The 24,177-nt window shown below is 46.8% G+C and overlaps 1 protein-coding gene across 1 annotated transcript in view; it reads right to left on the reverse strand.

Moving 5' to 3' along the window:
- Window positions 1–24,177, reverse strand: part of FREM1 (FRAS1 related extracellular matrix 1) — a 303,886-nt gene that overhangs the window by 26,897 nt on the left and 252,812 nt on the right. Inside the window, exons 33-34 of the mRNA XM_029605792.1 lie at window positions 11,976–12,104; window positions 3,168–3,283 (exon numbers count right to left, since the gene is read on the reverse strand). Of these exons, the coding sequence (XP_029461652.1) occupies window positions 3,168–3,283; window positions 11,976–12,104 (245 nt within the window). The remainder of the gene's footprint in view (window positions 1–3,167; window positions 3,284–11,975; window positions 12,105–24,177) is intronic.

Consider the following 24,177-nt stretch of genomic DNA (forward strand, 5'->3'; position numbering starts at 1 on the left):
AGGTGTAAGGATGCCGTAGGTAAGGTAATTCAGCCGGGCAGCGGCTCTCCATGAATGGAGGAGATGACAAGGGGCATCTCCCTAGAGACTACTGAAACCACAGATGGTCCATGAGGGCTTTCATTATAAACCTTCCCCCGGTGCCTGAGTCAACTAGCACTAAGGTGGGAAACTCGTGACCATTGACTGAAATGGCCACTGGAAGAGTTAATTGAGGAGCTGGAGTTGTAAAGCCAAAGATAACCTCCCCATTAGATCCTAGGCTTGCTAGTTTCCTGGCTTCACAGGACAGTGTGCCACCCGGTGCCCGGTCCGGCACAGTAAAAGCAGAAACCCAGTTGTTGGCCGCAGAATCTCTCCTCAGGAGAGAGACATCTTTGTCCTAGTCGCATAGACTCCTTTGACCATCCTGAAACAGAAGACATTGCCGGTACGGGAGAGACGAGACGTTAGAAGGATGGAGGCAGAACAATGTATCAATGTGGAGGACACAACTCCCGGACCCATTGCTGGAAGTGGTGATCAATTCTGCCAGCCAGGTTGATGAGAGCATAGTCTCAGGAAGTTCATGGGAGGTGAGTTCATCCTTCACCTGGGAGGACAGTCCCTCCAAGAAGATGCTATGGAGGCTGTCCTCTCTCTAACCCAATTCTGTAGCCATGGTCCGAAACTCAATAGTGTAATCCACTAAGGGCAGATTGTCCTGTCGGAAGTGTAGGAGGTCCGAACCCACAGTAGCTGGTCGGCCAAGTTCATCAAACACGAGCTTGAAGGCCTTAACAAACTGTTGTAGATCCTGCAGAAGGGGATCCTCATTCTCCTACAACGGAGAGGCCCAGGCCAAGGCTTTCCCATCCAAAAGTGAGAGCATGAAGATGTTCTTAACTGAGTCACTGAGGAACAGTGCCAGCTGAAGGGAGAAATGCATAAAGCATTGATTCAGGAACCCATGGCACTGCTTTGTGTCTCTCACATACCAGGGAGGAACTGGTAGCCATATCTTGGGTGCAGCTGGGGGAACTGGAGGCACTGCAGGAGGTGGAAGAGCAGCCGAAACTGCTGTTGTAACTAGGAAGGTGCTAAGCCGCTCCATGGAGCCCACCAGAAAGTCAAGGAATTGCTGCTGCTGTTGGATCTTCTGTGCCATGCCAGGAATGGCCTCGAGGCCCTAGAAATTCACTGTTGCAATCTGTTGCGGAACTGGACCCTTGGACCGAGGTTAGGTTGGCACAACTCACAGGAAGGCACCCTGCGGGACCCACTGTTGGCAGGCTGAGCAGAGGCCCAACAGGAACTTCACCAATACCAGCCCTCGTTTCCCTTAGGCTGAGCCCTTGGGTGCCGGAGCTGGTTGGGTTTAGGCTGGGGCCTCTGTGGAGAGGTGGATCCATCATGGGAGATATTGCAGGCCAGCAGGAGTGAAGTGGAGAAGTACAGGCTGTGGTCAAGGGCAAGCAGAGTTTGTGCAGTGTTGAGGTCCGAGCAGAGGTCTGGGCAGGCAAAGTTCTAGCAAGATGATGAGCAGGCAGTGGTCAAATAGCATCGAAGAACAAACCAAAGTCAAGCTAGGAATCCAACTGAAGACAGATTCAAGAGTCCGAAAAGAAGTCAAAGCCAGGAGTCCAATCTGTGGGCAAGGCAAGGTAGAACAACAGGACAGGCTGGATGCTGAGACAGACAAGGGACCACGAAGACACAACTCAGGAGAAGACCAGACTTGCAGAAGGACCAGGAACAGACACAGGAACTCAGATGATAAACAGCAGAACCAGGAACATATAGTCAGTGGTCAGGAGCCAAGAACGCAGAGACAAACTGCTACTCCAAGGAATCAATCTATTTTTGAGGTGTCTGAGAAAAGTCTGGGCAGGCTTTATATACTGGAGGCCCGTGATCTCATCAGAGGGCAATGCGGTGGATTTTCTGACCTCTAATCCTTTAAATGCTTGAGAGTTGAGCATGCACGCGCCATGGGATGGCCCCATCAGCTGGCAGCAACGTGCCTAGCACAGCATGCTGGGCCTGGTTGGGCAGGGCAGCCTGCTGTCCTCATTCAGGGGCCTGGCATGGTGTCAATGGTTCCCCACTGTGGCTTGGGGCTGAAAGAAAGGGCGGCTAGTCATGGGTCCATTCTGTAATCAGCCAAACATAACACTTGCCTAATTATGAATCCCGTCATTTCCCAGTCTTGCTTGCCAAGAATCAAGCTTCTGAAATCTTTCTATGCCTGATCTAGAGCCTCATTGCTCCTATGTACCTTCTTAGCCCCTGTAATTGTGGGTTCCACCCACCCCACACACACAGTGTGTGGACTGAGGGGTTAGCTGCTACAGCACTGATTACTACAGCCTGTTAACAATTGCTGGAAAACTGATGATAAATGTTTGGAAAAGTGACAGCATTTTGGTGTTAGAATATTGGTTCTCTGAACTCAATCCTATGGTAGGATATGACTAAAAAAAAACCCAAAACAATGAAATAGAGCAGACACACAAAATTGCATTTGGGTACATCTCTTGGATACCTGTACTCTCATATCCCATTCTAGATATTGACAACCTGCCCCGGCCTGCGATGAAAGCTAAGTTTAGGACTCTTGTTCGTCAATGAGAGATGCTAAATCCTTACCATCAATCTGATTGGTTAACAACTTCTAATCAATGCTATTTATGTATTATTATTTGTGAACACTGGATTTTCCACCATTTCCCAAAGTTGGCCTCAAGAGAGATTACAATAAATTTAAATGAACAGAGGCATTAGAACAGTTTATAATAGAATAAGAATTTGCTACCCTGTAACTTTGGGATTTAAATGCTAATTGAAATATTATACATGTTTATATTGGTTGATCAATAAAATAAAAACTAATTCATGTTAATTCTGAACAAAAGAACAAGCCATAGTAATTCTCATTTTTTTATTTCATGCAACGTTTGAATTTACTGATGGATTATCTAACACTACTCGGAAGCGATCAAACAAGATTCTGTACGGTACTGCTTGTGCTGTCGTCACTTGAGCAGTAAAGCCTTACCATGGTTGTTTTGTTCCCTTTGGGGTAGGATTTTCTAACAAAATATTAAGAAGTAATGTGGAAAGAATTTAGAAGCTTACATTCCTACAGGAGAAGGAGGTGCTGGAAGACGGTTAAATTGTTTGCTTACTGTTCACGGCATGTTCGAGCTGCTGTATTCCAGTTGACTTTCTGTTTGGTGATCAAAAAATAGCAGCTGTCATCATGTCGCGTCCAACCAGATGGGCATTTTTTGTCATTGCTATCCTGAAAGAAGTTGGCATATATTCAGATTGATCTCCTTATATCTATAGTCTTCTCCAACCCCTGTTATCATTTATTGGTGTGTGCAAATATTATTGGCTCTCTTTGCTTTTCTAGACAAGAATTTTGATAGTATGCACAACATTCTCACAACAGAAGTCTGAGTTAGAGAGATGTGCTGGATATTAGCCAGTTTTCTGTGCCAGGGATCAAGCAGTTCAGGATTACAGATCATTAAAACAGAATCTAATGGCAGAAAAGGGCCCTATGGCTCATCCAGTCTGTCCATTTATTTCCTGGTTCAATGTCATAGATACCAGTTGACTTCTGTTTCTTTTTTTTTTTTTCATTTCTGTGCAATTAAGCATCCTCTGTATTTATCCCATGCTTTCTTGAATTCCATTATTATTTTTGTCTCCCCTGGGAGGCTGATCCATGCATCTACCACCCATTTTGACATTACTCCTGATCAACCTTCTTGGAGCCTCATATCATGAGCTGTTCTGCTCCACTAAAAATGGTTTGTTTCTTATATGATATTTACTGCTGTATCCAAAAGATTTGGCAGTCCTGATCAAATTGTTATGTTCTGCTGTCAAAGCTTTGACACATTACAAAGACAAACATGACATCTTTCTGCAATTTTTAATACAAAATTACTATTTATTTGCTGATTCTAACAGGCTGAAAATAATAAAACAATGATACCCTTCAGTTAAATTCATTACTACTTTTTAAAAAATTGTTAATAAAGTCCAAAATGTTGATTGACTCATTAGACCTTCAATTAGGTGAAGACAATTCCACTGTTAAACAAATACTCTGACCCTACTTTCCTCACAGGTTGTGATTGTTTTCGGTCTACTTTCAATAAACTATGGGCTTCTCTACGCTACTGTTTGGGCATTTGATAATGCTCTTACAAAGCAGACTATAAAAAATCTCTAAATGCTTCCAGCTAGCAGTTTCAACTATTGAAAACACTATTAAGAAATGGAAGTGACTAAAGTAGCTTATATAGTTGTTGCAGAATAGTTCTATTTTCATTTCATCAGTCAAAAGCACTTTGTTTCATAATGTTTCAGGATTAACAAAGTTTTGTTTTGCTTGCTTTAGATGATGACTTTTCTGAAGAAATCACGGAAAAGGTTTTCTTCTGTCAACTGCAATGCACATCACTGTTCTGCAAGCAATTTCTCTTGGTCTTCCCAACCTTGCCTTGACATTCTTTGTAAATTCTATTTCTCAACAATGTTTTTGACAGTTGAACCTGCTAGCTGAAAGCATTTAGAGATTATTTTTATAGCCTTTTCCTGCTTTGTAAGAGTGAATTATTTTCATTTTCAAATGCTCAGGCAGCTGCTTAGAGGAACTCATGGTTGTTGAAAGTAGACAGACTAACAATCAAAACCCAAGAGGTTAGAAGGGTCAGAATATTTGTTCAATAGTGGAATTGTCTTCACCTGACTAACTGAAAGCCTAATTTGTCAATCATATTTTTGGTGAAGTTGAACTTGATGGAGACAGCATGATTTACCACATCTCTATTTCACTTGTGCAGTTAGGACAGACCTTTCCCACCATAATCTCTAGCATAATAATGGAGACTGACACATTGTATCAAATTCCAAACTAATAGAAACTTTATTTTATGGAATATCAAACCAAACAAAATTATGTACGTGGATGAGAAGATGCTAAAACACCGTTACCCAACAAGTCAGAAAATCATGGGCTTCTGTAACAGTGAAAATTACCACTACTGCTGACCAGATGGGTCAACCTGTTATTCTCTCCACTGTCTTTTCTTTCTCTCAGACCTAAGGGAGGGCTGGGTTGTTCAAGCATACCTATATCAAAGCTCTCTGTGACAGAGTGACCCTGTTTTTCACCTTTAAACCTGTGTGGCACCAGACATGGGGCCTGGTCCACCTTAAATTCCACAGAAGGAGAGAGCTCTGTGAGCAGGACCCAGCTGAGGCTGGGACAAGAGTGCAAGCCCAGCTGTGTTCAGGAGACCCCTATGCCTCCAGGAAGAAGGCAGCTCCTGTAAAGTGCTCTGTCCAAACCAGAAGGGAGTGAGTGAGCATATACTGACCAGAAGCAAGGCAATCTACAGATGCTGTGTGTCTGACTACTGCTAAGGTAGGAAGCTCATTGTAAAATATTGTGTTTGTTTAATAGTTTTATCTGCACCAGAAAGTCTGGACTCAGTGTGTCTTTCTGTATTCGGCCAGGGAAATACCGCTCGGTCAAACACATATGGTGTCAGGTTGGGAATTTTTCTCACTAAGCCTCACACAGAGAAAAACCCAAGCCTCCAGAAAGAAGGTTAAGCCACTGTTTTTAAACTGTGCACAAGAACACTGGAAAGTGGAAGCAAAAGAGTATGGTTTGGGGAGCTCACTGAAGCACAGCAAGGCTCTTAAACTAAGTACAAGAGCATTGACAGATAGAGATTTGAAACTGCCTTTAAATTAGTGAGTGGTTTGTGGGGCCTGGAAGGTAGTCAGGATTAGGGTTGTTTTGAGGACTAAAGAGGCAAGCTCTGTCCGGAGTTTAGGGCTTGTGCTGCCAATGAGGCAGGATTTTTTTTAACTTTTTTTTTTTCCTTTTAAAAGAAAAAAATAGAGAGAAGAAAAACAGTTGTGCACTGCGGCTGGAGCAGGGCATGGCCCTAGAGTGAAACAGCAGCTGCTTAGGGGCCTGGCAGAATTACCAAAACCTTGATCTGGATCTAGTGGATATACTACAGTGCAGGTGAAAGAAGAAAGAGAAGCCAGTGTGGTTAAAGGGCTGCATAGCCTTGTACTTCTGCGTGGTGGGAGTTCCTCAGTCTCAAGATCCGGGTGAGAATAAGAAACTGAGGCTCAAGGTTTGGCAGCAGGAAAGGCCAGCCAGAGCAATGGAATAAGAGAACCCACTCCCGAGAGTCCAGGCCAGGCAAGAGAGTGAATGCCTAGAGTGGCTGGACAAGGAGAACCAACAGTTCATGGAGGAGCTAGATAACTAGCTGGCAGAGATGTCCGGCGAGCTGGCTAAGTTGTGGCAACAACCTGAGAGGGGTGCTACAGGAAGGCCTGAGGCTAGCACTACAGGAGGTCCTAAAGATGATCCTGCAGGGTGCCCAAACACTATTATGAGCCAAGAAACAGCTCCTGTGGGAATCCCAGAGAAAGGGGCTGTGAAGAACACAGAGAGAGGGGTCACAGAGAGTTCTGGGAAGGGCAATATAGACTGCCCAGAAGGAGGCAGTATTGAGAGGCCTGAGGAATGCAGCAATGAAACGCCTGAGCTGGGCGCTGCAAGGAGGCCTGAATTCGGCACTACAGGAGGTCCTAAAGAAGGCCCTGTAGAAATGTTCCCTCTAAGCTGAGCATGTGAATGATTGCTCATACATTTCAGAGCTTTGCTCACAGGTTTTACACAGTCGCTCACATACATTTTTCTTTGTGCTAAACACAGAAATGCAGTGCTAAATCTGGTGCTCAAAAATTGTAGGTTTAAAAAAAATTGTTGCTCACATGAAAAAACATTTGCACACACCTAGTCACTCCTTGGAAGGAGCATTGCCCTGGAGGGTGCCCAAACACTGAAGAGGAGTCAGCGGAGTCCCTAGGGAGAGGGAGCTCAGAGGAGCAAATGCATGGCAGTGACAAGAAGTCAGCGCGAGCTGAGATAGAGTCACCAGAGGGCACTGATCATGACAGTGCAGAGGACACACAAGTCAATGCAGAGATGAGTGAAGAGTACTCACCCCAAGTCCCACAGCCAGTCCTAGGAGTCCTGCTAGGGTGGAAGTGGAACCCGGAGGTGCAGATGGACTCAGTTAAGACTGTGGGCATACGCTGGATGAGCACTGCAGTGGGTGGTACTAAAAGTGTGGTCTGGGATAACCCTAATATGTGGGTGTAAGCATGACACTAGACCCCTGTCCCCAAGCATAGCTGGTGGGAGGCCAGAGGAAGAGGAATGAGATGTGTTGTACTTCCCTGGATGGGATCCAGGGAGAAGTAGTGATGCTCAAACCGTACATGCATGGTGCTCAGTCCGCCTTAAATCTCACAGAGGGAGATAGCTCTGTGGGCAGGACCCAGCTGGGGCTGGGATAAGAGTGCAAGCCCAGCTGTGTCAGGAGGCCCGTATGGCTCCAGGAGGAAGGCAGCTCCTATAAAATGCTCTGTCCAAACCAGAAGGGAGTGAGTGTACACTGACCAGAAGCAAGGCAGTCTACAGTCCCTGTGTGTGTAAGTGACTACTGCTAAGGTGGGAAGTCCATTGTAAAGTATTGTGTTTGTTTAATAAGGTTTTATCTGCCCCAGAAAGGCTAGAGTCAGCGTGGCTTTCTTTCTCTCAGCCAGGGAAACACTGCTTAGTCTTCCAAACTCTCATCTAACGGGCACCAAAAATGTAATCACAATTCCCATAGCATTATTCACACTTCCTGTGATCTTGAACCTTTTCACCACGCTCCACATCACCACCCTCTTAGTGCAGACTTCCCCACATACTGCACATCAAGGACATTTTGGGGCATGCCTTCACATTCAATCGCCCCTCTCGTGCTCCTACTATGCACCACTCTTGGGCAGTTCCTCGGAAAGAGGAAGATATCACCCCACACTCGGGCGTCTAGCCTCTCCATTTCACTGCCAAGATAAGCTCCTGTGCTGGTTCCCTGGACCTCTGCACATCAAAGGACACCTGGGGCATTCCCAGTTTTGTGAACGCACCCCGCTCTTGCCCTTCTCCTTCTTGCTCTTGAGGGGAGAAAAAAAACCCCATTCCTTGCCACTCCACAGCCACCATCTCATGCTTCTCCATTCCGGTCCAAACCCCATGAAGGGGGCTGGCTCCTTCCCACGTCCTCTTGGCCTCAGGCTTCTCCCCTTGAGAGGAAGAACCACTCCCTTTGAAAGGTATACCAGTCAGTCACATAGCTAGAGGTCCCTAATCCCCACCCTATACAGGCAAGGATAGGGGAAGAAAGGGCAAAATGTGGCCAACACTTTCCCCCTTTAGACTGCCCACTTCTCTTTCAGCAACCAATCAGAGAAGCCCAAACGTTTAATAAAACATACATTTTTCCAAATCACACATTATCAACTATCTTACAGTACTCACACATCCAACATGTCATCCTGTGGTCTTTTAGTGATATAGCAGCAAACGAAAACAACATTTTTTTCTTAAGCTTACTAACCATGATAGTTTTCTCAGGGGTCGCTCACCCGGAGTCCTCTATATGCCCTCAGGCTCACAAAAAGGTAGAAATAATTGGGGGTTGCCCTACATTTGCATTTCCAGTGGTTATGGAATTGGTTATGCTTGTAAACTGGAATATCGTCTGGCATCTCTGCAGATACAATTATGCACCCTGGGCAGCAGCATGTCAACTTTTACCCGCTCTAACAAGTGCACGTCTAGGCCAGCACATTTTCTAAAAAGCCAATTAGACACATAAAACTACATTTATACTTTTAAAAGGAAAAGGTTAAAAAAAATCCTGCCTCATTGGCGCAGACTGTACTGCGTAGCCCAAGCCCTAAACCAGGGGCAGAACTTGCCTCTTTAGTCCTCAGAACAAACCTAATCCTGACTACCTTCCAGGCCCCACAAACCACTCACTAATTTAAAGGCAGTTTCAAATCTCCATCTGTCAGTGCTCTTGGACTTAGTTTAAGAGCCCTGCTGTGCTTCGGTGAGCTCTCCAATCCATACCCTTTAGCTTCCACCTTCCAGGGTTCTTGTGCACAGTTTAAAAACAGTGGCTTAACCTTCTTTCTGGAGGCTTGGATTTTTCTCTGTGTGAGGCAGCGAAAAAAAAATTCCCAAACTGACACCATATGTGTTAGACCGAGCGGTATTTCCCTGGCCGAATGCAGAAAGTCACACTGACTTTGACAATTTGACCCATTTAGCATGTGTTGCTGAGAGACTCAATTTTCCAGTGGATTCAGTTGTTATTTCATAGTGACATCACCTGAGCTGGCACTACGGGAAACAGAAATGTATTTAAAAAGGAGAATCTTGATATTTTAAGTTTTGCTTTTTTTTTTTTTTTTTATCTGATCATAGGGCTGCTTTGCTTTTTTCACCTTTGTGTAATTTTTCTTAGTTTTTTTAAATTTTCTTTTAATGTAAATGTAAGGCTTTGGCATCTCGTGCCACACTGCAGTAGCTGATTTTTGTTTTCTACTCCAGAGTATTCGTGGAACTCAGCAGCATTGAGCAACTCTGTGACTGCACTGTACAGAAAAAAAAAAAACAGTACAAAAACTGTCCATTCACTATACAAGCTTTAAATTACATTCAAGTGAATTAAATTGCTGCATGTGTGCTCAGAAAATAATGAACTTCTATTTTACTTTTCTCAATTAATCATAACGTGATATTAGCTTCCCAATAGGAGCTTTGAACATTGCTTGCTATTTAATGGGTACATTATAATAGCACAGCTTCATACAAAGGCCTCCATTAATAGAAAGTATAGTAAAGAAAATCTTGCAATAACAGAGATTGAAGGGAAAATGACCAGAGTGAGGTAAAGGATCCAAAACATGAATAACGTTAGTAGATTGATAGAAAATGGAAATGCCATAACGGACCTCCTGCAGGCTACCAATCGGGCCCAATGTAATAAAACATGAGTAAAATATGTGCGCTGAACTTATGCCCATGTTTTCATTACTCATGCACTAAAAAAAGATTTAACGCCCAATGCAGTTTGCTAATGCATTGGGAGTGGAAGAAAAAGCATGCTAACCTAAAAATGTGGGCAAAACCGGCTAAGTTACCTATACAGATAGTTCTGAATATCGGGCCCACTAAAGCCCAGATTTTTAAAAGGGCTGCATGCAAAAATTTCAGGGGTTACCCGCGTGGCCGGGCCTTGTGCTCGCTACACGTGTTTCACAAATGGCGCAGCCACGCGCGTAACCCCCATTATGCATCAAAGTACTAGGCCCACAGAAAGGGTCGGGTCAGGGGTATGGGCTGGGTGGGGGTATGGTCTGGGACAGCACCATTCAACACTGTCCCAGAGAAAAGCCTGCTGGCAGCTGGCTGGCACACAGAGATTACTTCTGCTCTGGAGGAGCAGTAAGTAGCAAAATATAAAACTTGGGGATAGTTAGGGTTGGTTTAGGGGGTGGGGAGGAGAAGGGAAGAGGGAAGAAGGTATAGGGGTAGGGGTAGGAAAGTTCCCTCCTAGTCCGCTGATTAATTGGAGCGGACTAGGAGGGAACTGGGGGAGGTCCAATTGCATCACTGCACATATTTTTCTAAAATCCACCCCCCCCAATGCGTGGAACAGGCCACGCGCCCACACATGCGCGCATGGACATGAAAACCCATCACGCATGTGTGTGCGGGACCCATATTTTATAACATGCCCGTGCCGACACGCACATGTTATAAAATAACTGCATCTATGTGTGCGCGCCGGGAACTGCATGCACATGGACGCATGTGCAATCCTTTTAAAATCGACCCCAAGACTAGGGGATTTTCCATTTAAAACAATTCAAAGTATTTTGTTTTCACTCAGCACACAATTAAGCTCTGAAATTCAATGCTGGGCATGAGGTAAAGGAAATTAACTATTGTAGCTGGGTTTAGAAAAACTTTGGACAAGTTCCTGGAGGAAAAGTCCACAAACTGTTATTAACCAGGTAGACTTCAATTTCAATTTCTTATTTACATTCCGCTTTTCAGCATTTCAAAGCAGATCACATTCAGGTACTGTAGGCATTTCCCTGTTCCTAGAGGGCTTACAAGTTATGTTTGTATCTGAGACCATGGAAGGAAAAGTGACTTGTCCAAAGGTTACAAGGAGCATCAATGGGGAAAGCCACTGTTTATCCTTGGGCGTAAGCAGCATAGAACCTATCTCCTATTTGTGGCCCTACCAGATACTTGTGACCTGGATTGACCACTGCTGGAGACAGGATACTGGACTTGATGGACACTTGCTTTGACCCAGTATAGCAGTTCTTATGTAAAAATATGATTTAAAGGTACACAAAATGTTTTCTGCACAGAAAATATTTTGTGTGCGCATAAATCATGTCGTCTGCATATAAATCCCAACTATAGGACCCCTGCACCATGGATCAGTCTCACAGATTAACACTGGCTCCAGGAACTTTATGCAACCTGCAGCTGGAGTTAAATGTCAAGCATTAAGTATACATGGGTTAAGCTTGCATACCTCTCTGCATTGGGGGGAGTTGGTGGTGGTTAATGGCTAATGCCTTTATAAGCATGAAATTTACATGTACATTTTTTGTGCACACAACCCTTTGCTGCATTGGGAGTAAAGTATACAAATAAAGGTGAATTTAAAAGTCCAGTGCATGCATCAGTTAGGGGATGCACGCACACTACTCTGATTTTGGTATGCGGGGATGTGTGTGTGGCCTTGATACGTATTGGAGGTACACATTACTGTTGTCAAGAAGCTAATATTTGAAAACAAACACTTCTTAAAACAACCTCTCTCCATTGCTTTGCCCCCACTTCCAACCAAGCAGCCGCATGACCAAATCAGGTAACAGAAAGCCAAGGAAAATTTGTATTCCTTTTAGGTGATTATCCTGAATTACTAATGCATGTCTCTTTAACCAGATTTATTAAATAGAAATCCCTAAATGAGAATTCTAAACCAGCTCTACTTCTCATCAGGAATTCATACCTTGCCTGTGGTATGCCATGGATTCCATGAAATCCCATCACACTGAAATAGCTTCTGGGCTTTTTCTTGGAAATGTAAGAGCCCTTTTATGGCTGGTGTACATTTTGTTGGAAAAAGCAGGAACTGATCCTGGGGAGGGAAAAAAAAAGACCAGCATAGGTTTCATGGGGAGTGGAAGGTAGAATCCTAGATGCAGTGAATTACTTAAAGGTAGATATTCAGCCACTATCTGGCTGAGATAGCCAGATAAACATATTTGGTAGGGATGTGCATTTATTTTAAATGTATGGGTAAAATACAATGAATGGGTCCATTTTCATATCATTCGCGAACATCCGAAATGAATGGAGTGGTCCCACAAATTTGCACAAACATTTTTGTCTCATTCATTTTATGTTTCCCCTTCAAGTCTATGGCTGTGCTTAGCAAGCAGAAACAGATCTAAGGTCTAACTGACATCTATAGCAACCAACTGTAGTCTGTGTGATATCTAGAGATGTGAATTGGAACCGGTATCAGTTCTGATTCCGATTCTGATTCACATCGTGAAATTTTTTTCTTGCAGTCCGATCGGGTTTTTTTTTTTTTTTTTTATCGGCTGCGCCCGAGCAGATAACCAAAAAATACAGCAGACTCTTTAAAATTAGTTTGCTAGTATCCCCCCACCCTCCGGACCCCCCCAAAATGTTTTTAAATACCTGGCCATCTTTAAAAATGGCGCGGGCCATCCAGTGCACCTACCATGTGACAGGGGCCGACCAATGGCACCGATAGCCCCTGTTACATGGTAAGAGCAAAGGGCCATCGGCGCCATTTTGATTAGTGAAAGCTGACAGCCCAAGCACGGGAGAATGCTCCCAGGACCCCCGCAGGACCACCAGGTATTTAAAAAATTTTTGGGGGGGGTCTGGAGGGTGGGGGATACTAACAAACTCATTTTAAAGGGTCAGGTTGTGTTTTTAGGTTGTGTCCTTTCTTCCCGCCACCCCCCCCATAATGATAGAAAACCCACTAAATTAATCATGGGGTTTCCTATCGCTATCGGGGACCCCCCAATATCTGACGATATTGAAAATATGGGATGATATTTTCAATCGTCAGATAAATGATTCACATCCCTAGATATCACAGCCCCCTGGGAGCTGAGACTGGACAAGTTGGCAAGGAGACTAGATGGAGGACAAATCATGGTGAAATCATCTTTTTAACTACCTATAGCTGCCAGCTGGATCAAATGACACTGACATCATTGCACTGAAAGTCTAAGCATGTGCAAGAAACTCTGTTTCCTCTCTAGTAGTTGGTAGAGAAGCTCTCTCAGTGTTTGAAAAAAAAGGTTTAAAAATTGGATTTGCCACTGGTTAAGGGCTATTTCGTGTCTTCTCTGCTGCGGTGGTCTCACTCACTGTGATAAAGAGATAGAAGCAGTGGGACTGCACTTTCTTTGTTCACTGATGGAGGGTAAAAGTGTGGAGATTAAAAAAAATGCTTTCTCTCAGTCTGTCTGTGTTGTGCCGGGAGTGGACCCTTGGCCTGGTGCAGGATTGGTACGGCCCTCTGGTCGGACCCGAAGACCGCCTGCCACCAGGAGGCGGAGCCCAGGAGGAGACAGAGGCTAGCTGGAGCTTCACCAATAGCAACCCGGGGTTCCCTCAGGTTGAGCCCTTGGTTACCCGGGCCGCCTGGTCTTAGGTGGGTCTCACAGGGTCTCCTAGAGCAGAAGCGCAGGGGCATGCCCACCACGAACAAGGGTGTGCAGTCGAGGTTCAGAGCAGAATGTCCAAAGGTCACAGGAGGCCAGAACTGGGAGTCCGAGTGTATAGTGAGGATCAAGGCCAGAGTATCAATCCAGAATGGTCAGCCGAAGCAGGGCTCAGTACCTTGTAGTCAATCCTGAAGTAGTCAGATCAGGCAGAGGTCAGATCCAGGCAGCAATCAAGAATAGTCAGGAACAAGCAAAGGTCAGTACCGTGAGATCAGTCCGGAGGGTACAACCAAGGATGGAGAGATGAAGGAACAGCAGACGCTGGAACAGGAGACGCTGGAACAGGATATGTTGGAAGGCATACTAGACACACCGGAGTGTATGACCCGATTGCCAAGACGAGGAAGTGGTAGCTGACCACTTCCTTAAGTATTCCTTCAATCAGGGTGCGCCACAGAACTGAGACCCGCCCTTGGCCCTTTAAGAGGCCGGACGGTCCACGCACGCCTAGGGGCGGGGCTGACGCCATGGAGGATGCCAAGCTCCGCCATGAGGCCTGGTAGGATGTGGAAGGCCCAGCAGTCGCCACCGCGGGATGCCGAGGCCGAGCCGAGCTAGCAGCAGCAATGGAGGAGGACGGCCCGGGACTCGTGGGACCAGGAATGAGGTGAGCAGGCCCGGGCGTGGGCCAAGCGCGGACGGGACGTGCAACAGTCTGACTAGTGTAGTGCAGTGAGTTTAGCACACTGAACAGTGAAGATTAAGAAGAATCTTGCTAGGCTGCCAGCCTTGCTGGTTCTGTTTAATAAAACCCCATGCACAGGTTTGGGTTGCTTCTCGATGAGGCCATAAAATAATTTGTTATACTCTTTGGAGCGGGAACATTCCCAGGTTAGCTTGGCATGGTCTTTTTATTGCAGGGCCTGGATCCTTTGTCAAGTAAGGGGGAGATTACTCCCAAGTGTTGTGGAAGTGGACCCTTGGACCAAAGAAGAGTTGGTGCAACCTGCAGGTAAGAGCCCTGCAGGTCCCCAATATCAGCAGGCAGAGCTCGGTGAAGCAGATGCCCAACTGGAGCTTCACCAATACCAGCCCTCGTGTATCGAGGCCAGCTGGACTTAGGCGCGGGGCTCTGTGGAGGAGAAGATCTGTCACGTGGAAGAAGTTGCGGGCCAGCACAGTAAGAGAAAATTGAGTCAGGACAAGTAACTGTCAAGGCAGGTGGCAGGTAATCAGTCAGGTTCAGGTTATGGTGAAGGCAGGCAAAGTTCTCTGAGTCGAGTTTCAGGCAGAGGTCGGGCCAGGCAGATTTCAGTCAATAATGGTAAACAGGCAGTGATCAGTGGCAGGTGGAGGTCAAGAAGCATCAAGGTCCATTCAAGGTGAAACCAGAAGTCCAAATTTAAAGTTGGAAGTCCAATCTAAAGTCAAATCCAGCAGTCCAATCCGAAGAGACAAGGACCGAAGAGGAGAATAAGAGACTGCAGGAGTAGGAATGGACACTAAAGACAGATGAGGAAGACTGACCAGGAAGACAAGAACTCGAGATGAACCAGACTGCCAATGGATCCTAGAACAAGACATGGGAACACAGGAACCTGGGAACACAGCTGTAATCAGGAACCAGGAACAGAAGTCAAGAACCAGGAACACTGAGGCAAAGCACTTCTCTAAAGAGACAACCTATTGCCAAGGCACTGAGACATCCCAGGCAGACTTAAATAATGCAGGGCTCCTGAGGTCATCAATGGACTCCTCTCTGGTTTTCCCACTGCTGGCCCTTTAAATTCAACACGAGCATCATGTGCATGCGCTAGGGGAGTCAGGGGCCAGAGTCGATGGTGTCCTGCTGTGAATGAAGGGACATGCACTTGTGCTGTGGTGCAGCCTGCTTCACCAAAGCAGAAAGTCGGAGTCAGGATGCCCGGGGGAACCCTATGAGGGAAATAAGAGTGGCAGCTCACAGGAGGGGGCCACGAGTGCTGAACGCATCAATACCCCCCCTTCCCTAAATCCCCCCTTGAGGGTTTAGGTTTCTTGGGGTGCGTGGGGTGGAATTTGTTCAGGAGATTCTTGTCCAAAATATTGGAGGCAGGCTCCCAGGTATTCTCTTCTAGGCTGTACCCTTCCCAGAAGTTCAGGTATTCCCATTTCTTACTCCTCCTCCCTACGTTCAGGACTTCTTTTACTTGATAGGTAACATTATCCTAAGAGGAAACTTCCTGAGACTCTGGTAGTCTTCTGAAAGGCCATGAGAGAATTTTGAGAAGTGAAACATAGAATACATTGTGGATTCCTATGGAAGCTAGTAAGTACAACTGTAGGTTACTGGACCCAACTGGCGGATGATTGGTAAGGGCTCTACATATTGGGGGGCAAGCTGCATGGAGGGCATCCGGAGTTGAATGTGATGGGTGCTGAACCAGACTTTGTCCCCAGACTTACATTGTGGTGCTAGCCTATAGTGTGCATCCGTAGTTCTTCTGGCCCTCTCAACCACTTTCTGAAGCACTTCCTTTGTGCAGATCCAGAGTTCTTAGAGCTCCTGAGCTGTCAATTGAGCCGCAGGCGAAGGAACGGTCAATGGTGGTGACGGCTGCCTCCCAAAAACAATTTGGAAGGGAGATGATCCTGTAGCAGTGCTGATATGGGAATTGTGAGAAAATTCCACCCATGGAAGGAGAGAGACCTAGTTATCTTGACAATCATTTGCATAAGCTCTAAGAAAGTTTTTCAGTGTCCAGTTGGGACATTTAGTCTGGCCATTAGCTTGGCGGTGATATGCTATTATACAGTCCAAGCAAATGTTACATTTTTTTACAGAGGGAGCACCAGTACTTGGCTGTAAACTGGGCGCCACGGACAGAGACAATATATTTGGGCAAGCTGTGCAGGTGGAAAATGTGGTATGTGAATAGTCAGGCCAACTCTGGGCAGTGGGAAGTCCAGGAAGCGGGTTGAAATGAGCCATTTTGAGAACTGGTCAACTATGACCCAAATAATTGTGCAGCCATTAGATAGAGGGAAGTCCACCACAAAGTCGGTAGACAAATGGGTCCAGGGGTCCTGGTGGCTGGCAACAGTTATAACAGCCCCCAGGGTCATCCTGCTAATGGTTCCTGCAGTGCGCAGGTGGGACAGCAGTCCACATAGGTCCAGACATCCCTCTGCATCTGGGGCCACAATAGTATTGCTGGAGCATCGCAAGGGTTTGGGCCTATCCAGGGTGACCTGAGACATGGGAGTCGTGGGACCACTTTACCACTTTTTCGTGGAGTTTGTACAGAACAACCATCCTCCCTGGTGGGACGGTCATGGTGGTGGCCAGAAGAATCCGGGTGGGGTCAATAATATATCTGGGAGGCTCTGGAGTGTCCTCTATCAGGAAGGAACCGGATAGGGCATCAGCTCGAACATTCTTGGTGGCTCAGTTTCTTAACTCAAAATGTGCAAACAATTGCAACTAGCAGGCCTGGTAAGCATTGAAGCATTGTGCGTAGTGGAGATTTTATGATTAGGGATAAATAATGATGTGATGATTTGAACTGTTGAGCCAGTGATGCCACTCCTTGAGTGCGAGTTTAATTGCCATGAGTTCTCTGTCGCTGATCCCATAGTTGTGCTCTATGGGGAGAATTTTTTCAAAAAGAAGGGGCATGGATGGAAAACGCCATTATCTTAGTGTTGACTCAAGACTGCCCCTACTTCTAGAGTGGATGCATTTACTTCAAATGTGAAGGGTCGAGTGGGATTAGGATGGTGGAGACAGGATCTTTGTAGGAAGGTATTTTCGAACTCTTGGAAGGTGGCGATGGCTTCTGAAGTCCATACCTTAGGGTCCACTCCCTTGTGAATGAAAGCTGTGAGAGGGGTTGCCATCTTAGAGTAGTTGGGAATGAAGTGCTGGAAATAGTTTGCAGGGGTAGGCCAATGGGTTGCGGCCAGTCTTGGATGCGTTTGATCTTATCTGGGTCCATATGGAAGCCCTTGCTGAACACATTGTATCCCAGGAAGGGGAGACTCTCTCTTTCGAAAAGAAACTTTTCTAGCTTCACATACAGCTGTTATGGTTTTGATGAATTGGTGAACCCTGGGCTGAGGTTAGAGATGTCTCCGCCCACAGGGAGGCGCCCTGTGGGGTAGATTTTCAAAGGGATATGCGCATACCCCCCGAAAACCTACCCCAAACCCCCCCTGCACGCGCAAGCCCCGGGACGCGCGTAAGACCCGGGGCTTGCATGGAGAGGCGTGCCGGGGGACATGTCGGGGGGCGTGGTGGTCGTGATGCGGCATTTCGGGGGCATGGCGCGGGTGACGCGATGTTTCGGAGGCAGCGCCGCGGGCGTGGTTTTGGCTCGGGGGCGAGGCCGTGCCCTCCGGAACAGCCCCCGGGTCGGGTGATGGCGCGCCAGCAGCCTGCTGGCGCGCGCAGATTTACATCTGCCTTCGGCAGGCGTAAATCCAGCGATAAAGGTAGGGGCGGGGTTAGATAGTTCCAGGGGGGTGGGTTAGGTAGGGGAAGGGAGGGGAAGGTGAGGAGAGGGCGAAAGAAAGTTCCCTCCGAGGCCGCTCTGATTTCGGAGCGGCCTCGGAGGGAACGGAGGCAGACTGCGCGGCTCGGCGTGCGCAGGCTGCCCAAAATCGGCAGCCTTGCGCGCGCTGATCCCGGATTTTAATGGATACGCGCGTATCTATTGAAATCCCGCATACTCTTGTTCGTGCCTGGTGCGCGAACAAAAGTACGCGCTCGCACAAAATTATAAAATCTACCCCAGCGGGTCTCACCATCGGTAGGTGTGGTCTCAGCGACGTAGGACACAGCTGTGAGAGAAACTTTATTAAGGAGAAAGATAGAACATGACGCGAGGAGTGGGAAATGTAAATAAACACAGTCAGTAAATACAGTGGTCAGAATGATGGTGTATATACGAAGGTCCTGGTAATGGCCCGCAGCGCGGGGTACACCCGGGAATTCCTGTAGGCTGATGTAATACCTCTGAGTGCAGATCTGGTAGTGGCCCGCAGTGCTGGGTATGCTGAGGAAACTGTACTGTAGAAGTCAAAGAGGCAGAAGTTGGTGTTACAGGAACAAGGCCGTAGACCCAGTATGGAAGATGAAGTATCCTGAGGCAGAGATAGCATAGAGTGAATGGACTTAAGAACGGTAGTGACCCGAGGAATGGGGTACACCTTGAAACTTTCAGTAGAGATGATAGAGTTGGAGAATGTACTCACACAAGGAAATCCCAGTAGATATACCCGAGGAGTGGGTCAGGATGTCCCAGGCTGGAGGGCCCTCCGAGGAGCGGATAGTCAAGACGCGGAAGAGCCCCGAGGAGCGGGTACTCAGAGCATCCAATTACCTGAAGAAGAATCTGGAACAGAAGATCCAAGTAGAGCGGATTTAATAAGCGAGAGAACTCCTTGCTTACTAGTCTTAGCAACGGGCGAGTCCGTATAAGTACACTAGCGGTGTTGACGTCATCGGGAGGGGACACCCTCGAGGTTCCCGCCATGACGTATTCATAAGGTGCCCCTGCATGTGCGCGCGCACCTATGTGATGCTGGAAGTAAGGTGGTGGTCGGCAGCACCCACGCTGTCTCGGGGATGCCAGGGAAATCGGCGTTGGTTGGCAGAGGCCGCCATTATCCCAGTGATTGACTGTTCAAAACTTGATTGCATAGTCCATCAGGGTCAGGGAACCCTGGCATAGGTGAAGGAGAACCAAATCCATCATGGCCAGCTATCCAGGTTCATTGAAGACAATTTTGAAGGCCTTAACAAATTGTTGCAGAGCCTGAAGAAGAAGGGGCGTTTGCTCTCATAATGGGGAGGCCCAAGCCAAGGCCTTCCCATCCAATAAGGCGAGCACAAGATAGTCTTTACTGCATTGTTGGGGGAACAGTACTGGCTGGAGAAAAAAGTGCATAAAGCATTGATTCAGGAACCCTCGGCGCTGTTTTTGGGTCCCCTGCATACTGCAGCAGAGCTCGTAAGTGGATCATGGGTAGAGTAGGTATGGCTGGATATGCAGCGACTACTGCAGCAGCTGAAGAAGCAGCAGATGTGGCTGTGGTGTCTAGATGGGTGGTGAGTTGCTCTATGTAGCTTGCCAGAAGCTCAAGAAACTGCTGCTGCTGCTGCTAGATCCTCTGTGATAGGCCTGGAATGGACTGGAGGCCTGAGGCCTTGCAGAAGTAGGTCCTTGGGCCAAGGGGAGTTGGTGCAAACTGCAGGGAGGATCTGTTGGCAGGCTGAGCTGGCTGAAGCAGAGGCCCAACTGGAGCTTCACCAATACCAGCCCTCATTCCTCTTAAGTTGAGCCCTCGGGTGCAGGACCAGCTGAACTTAGGCGCGGGCCTCTGTGGAGGTGAAGATCCATCACATGGAAGGAGTTGTGGGCCAGCATAGTAAGGGAAAGTAGAGTCAGGTCAAGCAGTAGTCAGGACAGGCAGCAGGTATTCAGAGTCAGGTTCAGGCTGTGGTCAAAGAGGGCAGAGTTCTCTCAGAGTCGAAGTTCAGGCAGAAGTCAGGCCAGGTGGAGTTCAATCAATAATGGTAAACAGGCAGTGGTCAGTGGCAGGCAGAGGTCAAGAAGAGTCAAGGTCAATCTGAGGTCAAGTCAGAAGTCCTATCTTAAGTCGATGCTGGAAGTCCAATCCAAGGTCAAAGCCAGAAGTTCAATCTGAAGAGACAATGAATGAAGAGGAGGATGAGGACCACAGGAGCAGGAAGGGATGCTGAAGACAGATGAAGAAGACTGACCAGGAAAACTGGAACTCAAGATGAACCAGACTGCCAACGAAACAGGAACAAGACATGGAAACACAGACACTTGGGAACACAGCAGTAATCGGGAACCAGGAACAGAAGTCAAGAACCTGGAACGCTGAAGCAAAACACTTCTCTAAGGAGAAAAACCTATTGCCAAGGTACTGAGAAGGCATCCCAGGCAGACTTAAATAGTGCAGAGCACCTGATGTCATCAATAGGTACCTCTCTGGTTTCCTCACCGCTTGGCCCTTTAAATTTAGTGCAGGCATTGCACACTCGCTAGGAGAGTCAGGGACAGAGTAGGTGGTGTCCTGCCCCAAATTAAGGGACATGCCCTCATGCTGTGGCACAGCCTGCTGTTGCACCGAAGAGGAAGGTCAGAGTCACAGTGCCCCCAGGGAGCTCTAAGAGGGCGATAAGAGCTGTGGCTCATGGGAGGGGACCGCGAGCCACCAAACGCAACACCAAGGCTCTGAGTGCTAAGGATGGCTTCTTGTGTTTCTCCAGTTGTTCCTGGGGTAACTAGTGTATGTCTGTCCCAATATGTGCTGGGTGTGCTAAAAAATGACTGGAGTCATTGTGCTAGTTTCCAAAACTATTTTTTACTGATGAGCAATGAGTGAAGATGGCACGCCATCCCATTTCCTCTATGATAGATTGCTGCTACGAATGCATAGTAGGAAGTTGCTAGTCTTCCATCTGACTTGTGGAAGCGGCCATGAGATCAGCTTGAGGAAATGTCTTCCCCTTTTCAACCCTTTTCTTTTGGCTTTTTCTTGGAATGGTAGAGAAGGCTAATAATATTATCCTCCACTGATACCAATGCTAGCAGGTTCTGCTTCTCCAGTTTATTATGCATACAAATGTTTTTCAGATGCCTCACTTGCTTCCCTTGATTAATATCCTTAGTTCAGTGAATACACTATGCAAGACATGGGTCCTCTCTTACTTTAAAGTGCCTCTAGATGGGATGTTTTCCATGATCTCTTCTCTAAATCCTTGGGAACTTATATTGGCATTGGAGTTGAGGTTGAGGGTGGACCCTAAGGAAAAATGCCACGTTCTCTACTACACTATCTGCTCTTCCTGGGAGTTACTCTCAACACTGTCAATAACATCTATCTCCTCCATCATCGCATTGGAGGCTAAGATTTTACTGACTAAACCTTCCAAATTTTCTTCAGCTGATAGTTCTTCAATTCTGATTCAGGGAATCCCAGACAAGATTCTTCCTCAGAATCAGTTGTTGAAACACTGCATCCATTGCCACAGAAACGGTAAACAATGTAGAGCAGTGTGCTGCTGGTTTTAGCTGTTGCACTTCTGCTGCCCCAGTAATTGATCCTGCCCTGCTACAGCCAATCTTGGATGGCTGTCCTACCTTTTCCCTCTTCTCTAAACAAGATGGAGAGGAACAGGCAGTGGTAGTTCATAATTTTCAAATTTCAATTACTTCTGACTTGCTGCTTTCCACTCCTGCCATTCTGCAGCTAGAAAAGTCTCTTTTCAGTTTAGGGGGAAAACCATCATTTTTCTCGCTGCTGCTGCTGCTGCAACTACTAGGCTGGGCTAGCAAATCCTTTCCCCTGCCATTCCCTGCTCTGCCCCTTCCTCTCAGTGGCATGATGGAATTGGAAATACCTACTGGGGGTTTGTATATCCCAAAGGAATTTATTTATTGATACTGTACCACCACTTACAATACATAAACATAGAAACATAGAAACATAGAAATGACGGCAGAAGAAGACCAAATGGCCCATCCAGTCTGCCCAGCAAGCTTCACACACTTTTTCTCTCATACTTATCTGTTTCTCTTAGCTCTTGGTTCTATTTCCTTTCCACCCCCACCATTAATGTAGAAAGCAGTGATGGAGCTGCATCCAAGTGAATATCTAGCTGATAAGTTAGGGGTAGTAGGGGTAGTAACCGCCGCAATAAGCAAGCTACACCCATGCTTATTTGTTTTACTCAGACTATGTTATACAGCCCTTATTGGTTGTTTATCTTCTCCCCTGCCGTTGAAGCAGGGAGCTATGCTGGATATGCTTGAGGTATCAGTTTATTCTTCTCCCATGCTGTTGAAGCAGAGAGCCATGTTGGATATGCATCGAAAGTGAAGTATCAGGCACATTTGGTTTGGGGTAGTAACTGCCGTAACAAGCCAGCTACTCCCCGCTTTGTGAGTGTGAACCCTTTTTTCTTCTCCCCTGCCGTTGAAGCAGGGAGCTATGCTGGATATGCGTGAAGTATCAGTTTTTTCTTCTCCCCTGCCGTTGAAGCAGAGAACTATGCTGTATATGCATAGAAATAGAAGTAACAGGCTTATTTGGTTTGGGGTAGTAACCGCCGTAACAAGCCAGCTACTCCCCCCTTTGTGAGTACAGATCCTTTATTCCACATTTCCTCTTGCTGTTGAAGCTAGAACGATGTTGGAGTCACAGTAAGCATGTGTACGTTTATTGAATAAGGGTATTGTCTCCAGGCAGTAGCCATCATTCTGGTGAGTCACCCACTCTTCATTGGCGGCCTCTTGACTTTATGGATCCACAGTGTTTATCCCACGCCCCTTTGAAGTCCTTCACAGTTCTGGTCTTCACCACATCCTCCGGAAGGGCATTCCAGGCATCCACCACCCTCTCCGTGAAGAAATACTTCCTAACATTGGTTCTGAATCTTCCTCCCTGGAGCTTCAAATCGTGACCCCTGGTTCTGCTGATTTTTTTCCTACGGAAAAGGTTTGTCGTTGTCTTTGGATCATTAAAACCTTTCAAGTATCTGAAAGTCTGTATCATATCGCCTCTGCTCCTCCTTTCCTCCAGGGTGTACATATTTAGATTCTTCAATCTCTCCTCGTACGTCATCCGATGAAGATCCTCCACCTTCCTGGTCGCCCTTCTCTGTACCGCTTCCATCTTGTCTTTGTCTTTTTGTAGATACGGTCTCCAGAACTGAACACAGTACTCCAGGTGAGGCCTCACCAAGGACCTGTACAAGGGAATAATCACTTCCCTTTTCTTACTCGATATTCCTCTCTCTATGCAGCCCAGCATTCTTCTGGCTTTTGCTATAGCCTTGTCGCATTGTTTGCAGACTTCATATCATTAGACACTATCACCCCAAGGTCCCTCTCCTGCTCCGTGCACATCAGCCTTTCCCCCCCCATCGAATACAGTTCATTCGGGTTTCCACTCCCCATATGCATGACTTTGCACTTCTTGGCATTGAATCTCAGCTGCCATATCTTCGACCACTCTTCCAGTTTCCTTAGATCCCGTCTCATTCTCTCCACTCCTTCCGGCGTGTCCACTCTGTTGCAGATCTTAGTGTCATCCGCGAAAAGACAAACCTTGCCTTCTATCCCGTCCGCAATGTCGCTCACAAAGATATTGAACAGGACCGGTCCCAACACCGATCCTTGCGGTACACCACTTAAAACCGCTCTCTCTTCAGAGAAGGTTCCATTTACCATCACACATTGTCTTCTGTCCGTCAACCAATTTGCAATCCAGGTCACCACCTCGGCACTCACTCCCAAGCTTCTCGTTTTATTCACCAGTCTCCTGTGCGGAACCGTGTCAAAAGCTTTGCTGAAATCCAAGTATATGATATCGAGCGCTCTTCCTCGATCCAATTCCTTGGTTACCCAGTCAAAAAAGTCAATCAGATTTGTCTGACAGGATCTTCCCCTGGTGAATCCATGTTGCCTCTGGTCCATCAAT

This window comes from Rhinatrema bivittatum, chromosome 1 (genome assembly GCF_901001135.1).
Source record: "Rhinatrema bivittatum chromosome 1, aRhiBiv1.1, whole genome shotgun sequence".
Taxonomy (NCBI): Eukaryota; Metazoa; Chordata; class Amphibia; order Gymnophiona; family Rhinatrematidae; genus Rhinatrema; species Rhinatrema bivittatum.